This window comes from Capricornis sumatraensis, chromosome 1 (genome assembly GCF_032405125.1).
Source record: "Capricornis sumatraensis isolate serow.1 chromosome 1, serow.2, whole genome shotgun sequence".
Lineage (NCBI taxonomy): Eukaryota > Metazoa > Chordata > Mammalia > Artiodactyla > Bovidae > Capricornis > Capricornis sumatraensis.
Window position 1 is genome coordinate 257,647,698 of NC_091069.1, and position 12,107 is coordinate 257,659,804.

Genomic DNA, 12,107 nt, shown 5'->3' on the forward strand with positions numbered 1-12,107 from the left:
GGTAACACACATCTCATATTTACTTTCTTTTTTCTTGTATCACTCATTCTTGCTTCCCTGGGACTGTACTCCCACTGGAGTACTGCCACATAAACTGTGCTTCAAGCTCTGCTTTCTAGAAAACCCCATTAAGACAGGGACATAAAGAGATCCTTGTCAAGAAAAGTTGGAAATGACCATCATTTTTTTTTTTTTATATTTCCCATATTGCTTGAGTCAGTTCCTGAACGTGTGTCTACTTCATCCTTATCAGACTGGTCTTTGGTTGAATGTCCTTTTGGACTCATCTTCCTTGATGATGTGAAAGATGAGAAGTACTCTCGATTCTTTTGCTACCTAGTCATGGCTCCATACCAAAAAAGGCAGCAAGTCCATATCCTGAAAACTGCTGGGGGCCTCCTCTGGGTGGTTAGAACAGGCAGACTCTGAGAAAAATCAGGAGACTAGCATGGATGAAGATAAGGAAACAGGGTTCAGTTTAGTTGCTTAGGGGAATTTGGTATATATTGAAGCAGTAAATTGAAATATAGCTCTGAACTGCTAAACGATTAAAGTTGCTGAACCAAGGAACTCTTGGCAAACTGTCCTTTTGTGAACTAAACTACTCTATCACTCCATGCACCAGGACTTATAAAATCACTTCAAGATACCTTTGGCAATACGCTTTGAGAGTTACTAAGACTCACTGAATATTTACTCACGCTTGTTCTCATGCATTCCTCATGTGTCCCTATGACACACAGAAAAAACAGGAATGCTTCTAATACTCATTTTGCAGAACAAGATGCTGTGGCTTAGAGAGGCTTGCCCGAGGTCTCACGGTTATCATTGTGGACCTCGCATGTAGGAATCAGATCCAGGCCTGTCTGGAGTCCCTACACTGAACGACCTTATTTTCGCTGCCTCCTGGGTGGCCAGTGATGCTAGGTCATGCAGGTTTCAAGTGCTATATTATGCTGCTGGAAGGGACAGCCTAGCAGTGAGTGGCTTCTTTACATAGCAGAAACTTTTGAGATATAAAGCTTTTGTGATGTCTTAACAAGTTCCAGCGATTCATAGTTGAAGCACAATACTTATAACATGAACACCAGATAACCTAGACAGCAACTATGTCAAGAAAACCTAGACAGCCACTATATCAAAAAATTTAGCAACCCACAAATAGGTTGGAATCAGACAGACGCAGATTTTAAAGTTGCTTAGTTTGTAGCCTCCAGTAAAATCTGGGGCAGGCTCCCAATATTCCTTAGAGCTCCCTTTTCCTCATTTGTAAATGGGAATGAAAATACTAACCACAGAGAGTTTGGGAGTTTAATGAGATAATGCATTTATAATATTTGAAAATGCTTGACCCTCCACAGAGGCACAAGAAATACTGATGTTTCCCTCATATCTCCATACAGCTAACCATCCTTTCCCATAAATGAAATCCTAAGTACAATCAGAGAAACAGAAATAATTTAACTGCACAAATGAGAAAACTAAGAAAGGCTAATGACTGCTCCAAAGTGGTGCATGTTTTAAAAAGAAGCAAACTGGATGTTCAGGCTCTGAATCTGGTTTCTTTTGAGACACATCAAGCTACTGTCTGATATCCCTTGATTTGGGAGTTTATTGCTCAAGAGGAGCTGGTAGCCTTCACTATGATTGTACAGGATTTATCAGCTGTATCATTCCAGCCTCATTAGTGCTCAGACCACAGCTTAGCCACAAAGGCCTCACACATTCTTGTTTGTTACAGGAATCACTTGAATTATCTTTAAAGTGTACTTTTCTTATTTATTTATACATTCATGACTTCTGTTTTGACTTTCCGCTTGGCTTTCTTTCACTCTATTAAGGACAGATTAAATAGTTCCAAGATAATTTTCAGCCTAATATGAATACATGGAAATGGGTATTTCATGTGAAACAGGAAATTTATGTGGAAGGTTTGGCTGAAGTCACCAGGCACATTACAAAGTGTGGGAAGAAAGTGGAGTGCAATCTACATAGACAATCCTGACCAATGGCAGGACTCTTAAACTTTGGCTCACACACTGGGCCTTATGGAAGGTTTGTGCTTAGAGCCCAGAAGATTTATGGAGGGGACAGTTGGTGTGCCATGAGTCTCTGCCCACAAGTGCACACACACACACACACACACACACACACACAAAAGAGGACATAATGTTCTCTTTAATTGAAGAGAGAGGCACTTTGAGAGGCAACCTGGAGATGATACAGCCAAGAAATTATGAACAGTAAGATATGATGTCATGCTGCTTTCTGCAAAGAAGAGGCACCCACACTGGAACACCGACACAGGGGGGCTGGAAATTCCAGGGTTTCCTGGGTGCCGGAAGCCAGCGTGAGGAACTCCGCCCATGGCAAAGGTCATGAGGAAGGAGGCTTGGCATACGCAAAGGCGGGATTGAGCCTCAGGAAACCCCATTCCCGAGCATCTACCCCCAAAACCAGAGTCTGTCTACTTTAGTGTTTCATGCTCTCGCCTACACCTCTGACTTTATGGGGGGCTGTTCCCCACCAGTTCCCTCAGAGAAGGAGTAAACGTGCAGCTCCAAGTCAATAAAAATTCTTCGGCGTGACAAGAGTGTTTCAGCTTACAAACTCCTCTGAAGGTTATCTAGCCCGCCTGTATAGGTTCCTCCGGCCACTTGTGATTGTTTACAGCCTCCCAACCTGAGAGGCACGAGATGTTTTAGACTTACTAAAGGTAAATTCCTTTGGGCAGTTGGAAATTATTAGTATAGTGGGTTGGTTAGGAAGTATACTGATGAAGAGTTTTTCATTTGGTGTGCCAATAATTGCTGCTAATTCCCTGCCCTGGGTGGGACAGGGGTGTCTCAGATCAAACCTCTCTGCTGACAGACTAGCTTGTGTGATAGGATTATCCATACTCCTGCCACTACGCACATGATTGTTTACTACCTCTTAACCATAAACAGCACAGAGAGTTTTGGAGTATTTTGAGAGTCTTAATTAGCACAGGGCTTTTGTCATTGTTGAATCAATGATTGCCGCCAGGCCTCCATATCCTTAGGCACCTGGGAGTATATTAATCAATGTATTTGGAATATAGAAAAGGAAATATAGTAGTTTTTAAGGTTAACAATACTAGACTTTTTGAGTTAATGAATTTTCTCCTTTGTAATAGATCACTGTACTTTGTTATAAATCACTGTGTCCTTGCTATGTAAAAATGTAACTTTATCACTATCTTAAGACTAAATAGATCTTAAGGGGAGCATTGGTGAAAGGATTTTCATTTGTTGGGCTGATGTTTGCTGCTAAATCTCCATATTCCCTGCCCTTATACTGAATATAACTAGCATATAGGAGAAATAAGTATTAACTTTTAAGTATATAGGAGAAATAAGTATTAACCTTTAAGATTAATCATGTTAACCTTGGGTTAAATAAATTCCTTTCTTGATTGTAACTCACTACACCCTCACCCTATACAAATGCAACATTATTTGGAGGGTGGTGCCTGGTTTAAGAAAAAACACTCTTGGAAAAAATAAGTTTTTTGGTTATCAGAAAGAAAGGGTCGTAAAATGTCAGCAGGCCTCATGGCCAGAAGATGATGTAAAACCCCTAAGATCTTTTTTTATGTAAGGCACCTGATTTTGATAAAGGTCAGGACTGCTGACCCCTGCGTGATTCTGTATTCATCCCTATGCGTTACAAAAGGTATATAAGCAAACCCCAAAATAAAGAAATCAGATCAGTTTCTGGTAAGACTGATTCCCCCATGTCATTCTTTCTTGCTCCCCGTCTTTCTGGCTGAATTCCCATCTGGAGCGTGGGTGCTTGCCATGTCTACTTACTTGTCCCGGCTTTCAAGCCCACGCGAGAAGGAGCCCAAGGACAGGCACCTTCCGATATTCAAGTGGTGCTGGTGGCCCAACGTATATGGTGCAAATTCCTTGTCTTGGAATTTTATTGGTATCCCACGTAAACCAAGTTATTCAGCCTCTTTTTCTCTCCTACTATTTTCTGGCCAAATTCCCATCTGGTGCATGGGTACCCACCAAGCCTACTAATTTTGCCTGGGCTTCTAAGATCGGACCGGGGTGCCTCAGTGCCTCCTCTCCTTTGGGAGAACGGGAAGACGCCTGCGGTCTACATAGGTGGTGATTGGTATTCCACGTGAACCAAGTTATTCAGCCTCTTTTTCTCTGCTAATTTTCTAATCCCTCTCTATCTGTAATTAAATAAGTTATTTCCAAGGACGCCGACTCTGTCCCCACCTTTGAATCACCCTGGATCCACCGGGGCTGGACCCCGGCACCTGGGGAAACTGACACATAACTGTTTCCCATGGAGTTGATACGGCTGCACATAAGAAAGAGCTGTGTTGGGCTTCTGTGGTCGCCCATCCAAGAAGGCTGCCTGGAGGGGCAAAGAGATAGCAGCAGATAAAGTGGGCTGCTGCTTCTGCTAAGTCTCTTCAGTTGTGTCCGACTCCGTGCAACCCCATAGATGGCAGTCCACCAGGCTCCTCTGTCCCTGGGATTCTCCAGGCAAGAATACTGGAGTGGGTTGCCATTTCTTTGTCCAATGCATGAAAGGGAAAAGTGAAAGGGAGGTCATTCAGTCATGTTCGACTCATCACGACCCCATGGACTGCAGCCTACCAGGCTCCTCCACCCATGGGATTTTCCAGGCAAGAGTACTGGAATGGGTTGCCATTGCCTTCTCCAAGATAAAGTGGGAGGCATCCCTGGGTGCCCCGAAGCTGAGGAAGGCATAAGGGAACAGCTGGAATTGAGAGATGCCCACTTTCCTCAAGGGACAGATGCACCTGATGAATGTGCAGAAGGGGAAGTCTTTGAAGCAGTCATGAGTGGGCCCAGTTTAGACAAGCGTTGCTGAGAAAATGGAGTTCTGAAAAGTGCCATCAAGTGAAGAACTTTCCTGATCCTTTGGCCCATCTCCCTTGTCCAGCCCATGCTGGAGAGGTTGGACACCACGATCAGTAAGGAGATGGCAAGGCCTGGGAGGTGGGGGCAACGTGGGAGGTGGGGGACGAGTGCTAAAATGCCAACCAGCTAAAATGGTCATGGTGACTGGCCTGCAGCAAGGAAAGCACAGTGAACTTGACTGAGTGTAAAGTCTGAAGAGTTATCCAAGGATGGACATATTCATCACCAAGAAGAGGTCCACTTACTTCTTTAAAGTGACTGGGGGCAAGGCAAGAGCTGACCCCATGAATAAATCAAATGGGTCGATGGTAGACAAAAGTGAAGTGACTTGATGATGACGTCCCAGGTGTCATGTTTATTCAAAGTCATGTTAAATATGTGTTTCCTCATTTCATCTTCACAACGATCTTTTGAACGAGATGCTTTGTGGTTCATTTTTACAGATGAGAAAATTAAACTTAGGAAAGTTAAGCCACTTGTGTGAGAAAAAGTGGCTATTAAATGGGCATTTATAGTCCACTAACCCCTCATCTCCAGAGCTGCCTCTTAACAACCGTGTAGCTTTCCTCTTCCTGGTGGAAATCTAGGCTTACTCTTTACCATAGGTAGTCATACAGAATCACAGCCAACCCAGTGGGGACTTTTATAAAAATAGAAAAAGTTATTTCTCCTTCAAGACCTTTTCTTCTGTCTGTTAGAAAAAATGTCAAAATGTGCTAATTTTTAAGAAAATATTTACCAACTTCTGCATTGAAGTTTCACATTAAGGCTCTAAACTCTAAGATATTCCCTCGCTACCTGTGGCAGCAGTTGGCAGCCCCACTGCCAGGAAACCCAAATCTGTCAGATAGCTTGTTTGGGGGGAACACATTCTTCAGCCTCTGAAACCAACCAGAATGTAAACAGGCCTTGTCCTCACACCTTCAGAAGGTGAGGCATTCCCATCACAAAGAGGGCATATGCTCCCAGGAGAGGAAAACTGACAAGAGTCTCATATCCTGTGTCTCAATCTACAAGGGACAGAAAACACTTGGTAACTGTGAAAGGTTCCATCTGAAATCAACAGGCACGAATCTGCATTCTCCCCACAGCCCCAGAGCAGGCATAGACCGTAGGGACCTGTTGGATACTCACTGCTGTCACCCCCGGAGGTACAGATGTTACGAACAATCCTCTTCTTGACCTTCTTCAGTTCGTCAAAGTTGTGAACTGTCAGCTTCTTATCGGCGGTCCCGGTGATCTGAACGAGCTGCTGGTCATCCACATCCCCGATGCCTACGGAGTAAATGTCGATGCCTCTGTGTCTCAGCTCTTCGGCGGCCTGAGCCACCTCATCTTGGGACTGGCCATCCGTGAGGACCAGCAGCACCTGGGGGGTACCTGTGTGGATCCGGCTGCCCATGTCTGGCCGGAAGTAGTGCCCCACCTGCCGCAGGGCAGCGCCAATGTGGGTGTATCCAAAGATCTGTTTGATGTTTTCAATCTGAAATGAGATCTCCTTTTTGCTGATGAACATTCCCAGGGAGAACTCTGGCTGGTAAGTGTGGCTGAATTGGGCAGCTCCTATACGCACTCTGTTGTTACTGATATCAAAGTCTTGAATGACAGATGCCAAGAATTCCTTCATCTTCCTAAAGTCATCCGGATGAATGCTATTTGAACCATCCATGAGGAACACGAGATCAACTTTTTCAATTTCACAGTCTGCAAAGAACACAACAACAAAATCAGATCGTTATTATTTCTCTAACTGAGCAGGGGAAGTCAAATGAACAAGACTGGAAGCTGACTGTGGCTCAGATCATGAACGCATTATTGTAAAATTCAACTTAAATTGAAGAAAATAGGGAAAACCACTAGACCATTCAGGTATGACCTAATCAAATCCCTTATGATTAGATTAGATTAGATTACATCTGATACACAGAGTGCCTGAAGAACCATGGATGGAGGTTTGTAACACTGTACAGGCAGCCATGGTCAAAGCCATCCTCAAGAAAAAAAAAAATGGTTGAAGCACAAGCTGGAATCAAGATTGCCAGGAGAAATATCATAACTTCAGATATGCAGATGACACCACCCTCACAGCAGAAAGCAAAGAGGAACTAAACAGCTTTTTGATGAAAGTGAAAAAGGAAAGTGAAAAAGTTGACTTAAAACTCAACACTCAAAAAACGAAGGTCACGGCATCTGCTCCTATCACTTCATGGTAAATAGATGGGGAAACAATGGAAAATGTGACAGGCTTTATTTTCTTGGGCTTCAAAATTACTGCAGATGGTGACTGCAGCCCTGAAATTAAAAGAAGTTTGCTCCTTGGAAGAAAAGTTATGACCAACCTAGACAGCATATTAAAAAGCAGAAACATTACTTTGTTGACAAAGGTCCATCTAGTCAAGGCTATGGTTTTTCCAGTAGTCATGTATGGATGTGAGAGTTGGACCATAAAGAAAGCTGAGCACTGAAGAATTGATGCTTTTGAACTGTGGTGTTGGAGAAGACTTTTGAGAGTCCCTTGGACTGAAAGATGGTCAGACCAGTCAATCCTAAATGAAATCAATCCTGAATATTCATTGGAAGGACAGATGTTATGGATGAAACTCCAATATTTTGGCCATCTGATGCCAAGAGCTCACTCATTTGAAAAGACCCTGATGTTGGGAAAGATTGAGGGCAGGAGGAGAAGGGGATGACAGAGGATGAGAGAGTTGGATGGCAGCCCCAACTTGATGGACATGAGTTTGAGTAGACTCTGGGAGTTGGTGATGGACTGGGAAGCCTGATGTGCTGCAGTCCATGGGGTCACAAAAAGTTCGACATGACTCAGCAGCTGAACCGAACTGATAGGGAAATGCTATTTCTGAAGGTGGTGTTTTAGCTTATGCCACCCTGTGGTCCCATTAATTGGAGAAAAATCAGAGACACACAACTGTGTCACAAAATCAGTGTGAGGATAGTCCCACATCCTTTTGGGCTTCTCTTTTCTGTTTGGCTTCACACCATTTTCTTTTCTGAGATGCCAGAGAACTGGAGGTGCTGTGACAGAAAATGAGTTCTCACCTGCAATCTAGGCTTAACTTCCAGAAAGCCCATTGCCAGTAGTAGCATAACAAGAAAAATAAATGACACACCCACCCAGGGATGCGAACAGACAGATGGTCTTTATTATTGACTTGGCCTTGCTGGCCAGTTGAGTCAATAAGCACTTTTCTCGTTTCTGGCAAATTGAGTTTTAAGAGTCAAGACTTCCAGCCTATATCTAGTCTCTTTGCCTCTTAACCAGCCCACTTTCTGGTGCATACAGGCAAAAATGTCCACTTGAGAGAAATGATTTTGAACAATGCACTATGGTTTAGAGATGTTGCCCTTGTCTTATCACAGCAAATTAACAAAAAGAATGTGAAAGGCCATTGCCAGTGAATGAGTTATGCTTGGCACATGCTCATATGTATTCTTCAGCCTTCTGGAAAGCATTAAAATTTCCTTGAATTCCCCATAGAGCTCCTCACTGACCTAACTTTATTAATTCTCATTTTAGTCTCAAAAAAGATGAAAGATATCTTGAGATTTCTGTAGCTGAGATAAGCAAGGTAGAGATAAACTATCGGGTGAATAGATCCTTCAGGAACGGATTAGTTCATTAAATTCCTTTGTTTCAGATTCAAATAAAGGAAATAAACTTTCTTTGTGCCCAAGGGAGAACATTCAGTATAAAAATTCAGTTTCGACTTCTACAGTGGACTTGAAAAGATCAGTCTGAATTGAAGACATTGGCCAATAGAAGGTAAGAGACTCATCCCAGCTTTTGTTGAGATCCAGATGGATTTTGTTAGTTTTGTGAACGAAAAAGATAGTAGCTGTAGTCTCCGGAGGCATAGCATATGAAAAACAGGAAACTTAAATAATTTTTAAAAGGAATTGCACCAAGATATTGAAATCCTAGATTAATATTAACTCTCCTAACAAAAAAACTTGGTATTTTTAGTAAAACGCATCCTAATAAAAATACTAAGGAGTTTTAGAAGACCATAATCTCCCTTTGATATGAAGTTGTAAATTGGCAGCTGAACAAATGAGTGAATGAATACACACATGCGTGGATGTGGCAACGCAATTTCGAGCTGCCAGAACAGAAACATGGCATCTAGGGCAGAAGAAGTCCTGCATGCGCTCTGCTCTGGAAACCTCTGAGGCTAAAATTGGGTGTTTAGCACTGGGCTCCGTGTTTCAAATGAGCCTGTGCCATAAGAGAAACATGTGAAGGCACAGGGAACTTCTGGACTGGAGGAGATAGGACTTCAACCAGTGGTTCTGAGCAAGAGAGGGACTTGATTTCTTGTGTAAAGAACAGAAAGAAGAACTTTCTGTGGGTGAAAGTGGCATGCAAAAACCCATTTGTGTTCCAATAAATATCGCCTGTTCAAAACATGGTGAATTTTGTTGGTTATTCACTTGAAATATAGCGGGACCTACTGTGCAGCACATGGAGCTCTGCTCAGTGTTCCGTGCCAGCCTGGGTGGGAGGAGGTTTGGGGGAGAATGGAGACATGTGTACGAAGGGCTGAGCCCCTTCACTGTTCACCTGAAACTACCACCCCATTGTTCATCGGCTATACCCCAATGCAAAATGTTTCTGGTGTCAATAAAAATTAAAAAAAAATTTTTTTAATTAAAAAAGGAAGCATAGCCCCTCTTCATCAACAAAAGAAAAAAAATGGCGAATTTTCCATCACTGGAAGAATTTAGGCAGAGGTGAGTAGGAATGCTGTAGAAGGTTGAAGATTCCACAAGGTGGGAACTTCTACAGAACCTTCAGTGCCCCATTTGGTTTCCTGCTTATTTGGACCTCTGATAATTAAGAAAATGTAATGGATGAATCTTACCTACTTTTGAAGTGTTACATACGCTGGCAGACACATCTGAAAATATCCCCTTCAGACCTCCAAAAGTTTCCACGAAGAAGTACTTGTCACTCGATCCTGCCATGGCCAGCAGCTCCACAGGGTTGGCACCGGCGATGCCCACAGCCAGGACAAGGATGCCCTTGTCCCTCAAGGCCTTGGCTGTAGCGTTGAGCTTATCGGCATCGTGGGATTCCCCATCGGTGATCACGATGAGGACCTGGGGGACCCCTTTGTGCAGACGGCTGCCCCGGGCTTCGGTGAACATGTGGTCTGAGAAGCCCAGGGCCTCAGCGGTATAAGTGTTGCCCCCCATGGGCTGGTCATTCTGGAGCACCGAGATCACCTCCCATTTGGTGTCAAGGTTATCCAGATAAAATAGCACCTCCGGGTCATCCGCGTACTTCAGAGCCCCAAACCGGACGTGATTCTTGCCCACATCAGCTTTTTTCACCAAGTCGATCATAAAGTTCTTCATGATGTTGTATTCGTCATGGTCAATGCTGCCAGAGCTGTCAATTACAAACACGACGTCTAAAACTTCAATGCGCTTGCATTCTGAGCGAGGAAGGCAAAGGAAAACTGATGAGATTAGCCTTGCACGCCATGGGGGACTCACACCCCCCACCCCATCCCCCCGCATTTTAAATGCCAGCGTGTCCCCTCCATGGGATCAAGCTGTGCATCTGAATGTCTGCTCTCTGGATAACAGACACGATACACATACTCATTTGTGTGTCTTTTAGGACAAGGCAGATGTGACAAGAAGCCTGCTGCAGTGGGTGGGAAGTGGGTGGGGTGATAGTCACAGGGCCTCAGAGATAAACATGACAAGTGCTTTTGGACCAAAGAAACCCAATTCATAATTCTGGGGAAGTTTTCCTGTATAAGTGGTACCTTCAACATGTGCTTTCATTTATACAAATTTGTCTGTTTTTTTTTTTAAGCCACAGGGATCATGAGGTTTTATTCTTAAGATAAACCTTGGCGGAAATGACCAGATGAAAATAAATTTGGCAACACTATATTTTCTTCATTGCTAACTTTCCAAGGTTGTATTTTCTCCTTTTTTTGACTTTCTTAAAACATAATCTGTATTCATGTCTGGGCTTTGTTATAGAAATGAGCCCATTTCACACTTGGCCCAACCAAGTGATCCTAGCATGACCTCTCATTAACTTTTTAAATGTGGGGTCAATGCCATGGAAAAGTAAAGTAATCCATGTGTGTATCACATTGTATTCTCAAGGTGCAGAGTTCCAAACCCCAACTCATTCATTCTAGAGAAGTGGAACTGTAGGATGGTGAATGATTTAGTCTACAGGCCCGAGGAAGGTGTGTTTCAACTGCTGCCTCATCCATTTTGGAGAAATGGAACTGTGAAAAGGTTTCCCTAACTCTTCCCCAAGGCTCACCACATTCCCTTCTTTGTGGTAGGGCTGTTGCACACCCTTAAGCCAATACACTTACCCACCCAACTAGAGGACACATGTATAGAGCCACGACCACATCACCCAGAAAGCCTGGTTCCACACAAACAGAAACGTCCCCTGGGCCTTCAGCTGCTCAGCGGAGCCTGCTTGGATTACCCGGGAGGCTGCAGGGTAGCCTGTTCAGTCAAAGCACCCTTCAAAGAGGTCGTACTTGTTTTGGTTGGAGTTACCAGGACGCACAATCCAGGTGTACCCCTCTAGCCACAAAATATAGATCGCAGTCACCAATACTTCGAGTGCAGGTTGGCCAGAACTGTTATTTGAACAACAAGATGACGTTCCTTTTTTTCCTTCAAAATTCCATTAAGATTCATCTCCTTCATAGAAGTTTTTCAGAATGCCTCTGTTGTCAGGCCCCATGGGTCCCTTATTTCTGCTGAACCTTTATTACTTTCATTCTGCAGTACCCTGGGAACACAATGATGACTACCCATTTATTTCCTTTGAAGCATCCATTGCTCAAGTTCCTATATCTTATCCCTCCTTTATAAGATTTAATAAATATCAACATGTTTTTACAAAAATTATCTCATTTCATATAAGTATTTTAAAAGTTTTAAAAAATTGTAAAATGAACAAACATAAATAGTGGATGTTAGGTCAAAGGGGAGCCACCTTATCCAGGGGTTACGTCCCTCTACTACCTGTCTTCAACAGACCACATGTTGCCCCTAAACTCAGATTATATAAGGCTGGGACCCTGCCTCAAGGTGGAACCGACTCTGTACTATAATTCATGCTCCTGTGCTCCCTGCTGGATCAGGCTGAAGCTAGACTCTGGC

General features: G+C 43.4%; 1 protein-coding gene across 1 annotated transcript in view; it reads right to left on the reverse strand.

Moving 5' to 3' along the window:
- Nucleotides 1-12,107, reverse strand: part of COL6A6 (collagen type VI alpha 6 chain) — a 120,239-nt gene that overhangs the window by 98,470 nt on the left and 9,662 nt on the right. The window contains exons 6-7 of the mRNA XM_068989240.1: nucleotides 9,815-10,390; nucleotides 6,066-6,635 (exon numbers count right to left, since the gene is read on the reverse strand). Of these exons, the coding sequence (XP_068845341.1) occupies nucleotides 6,066-6,635; nucleotides 9,815-10,390 (1,146 nt within the window). The remainder of the gene's footprint in view (nucleotides 1-6,065; nucleotides 6,636-9,814; nucleotides 10,391-12,107) is intronic.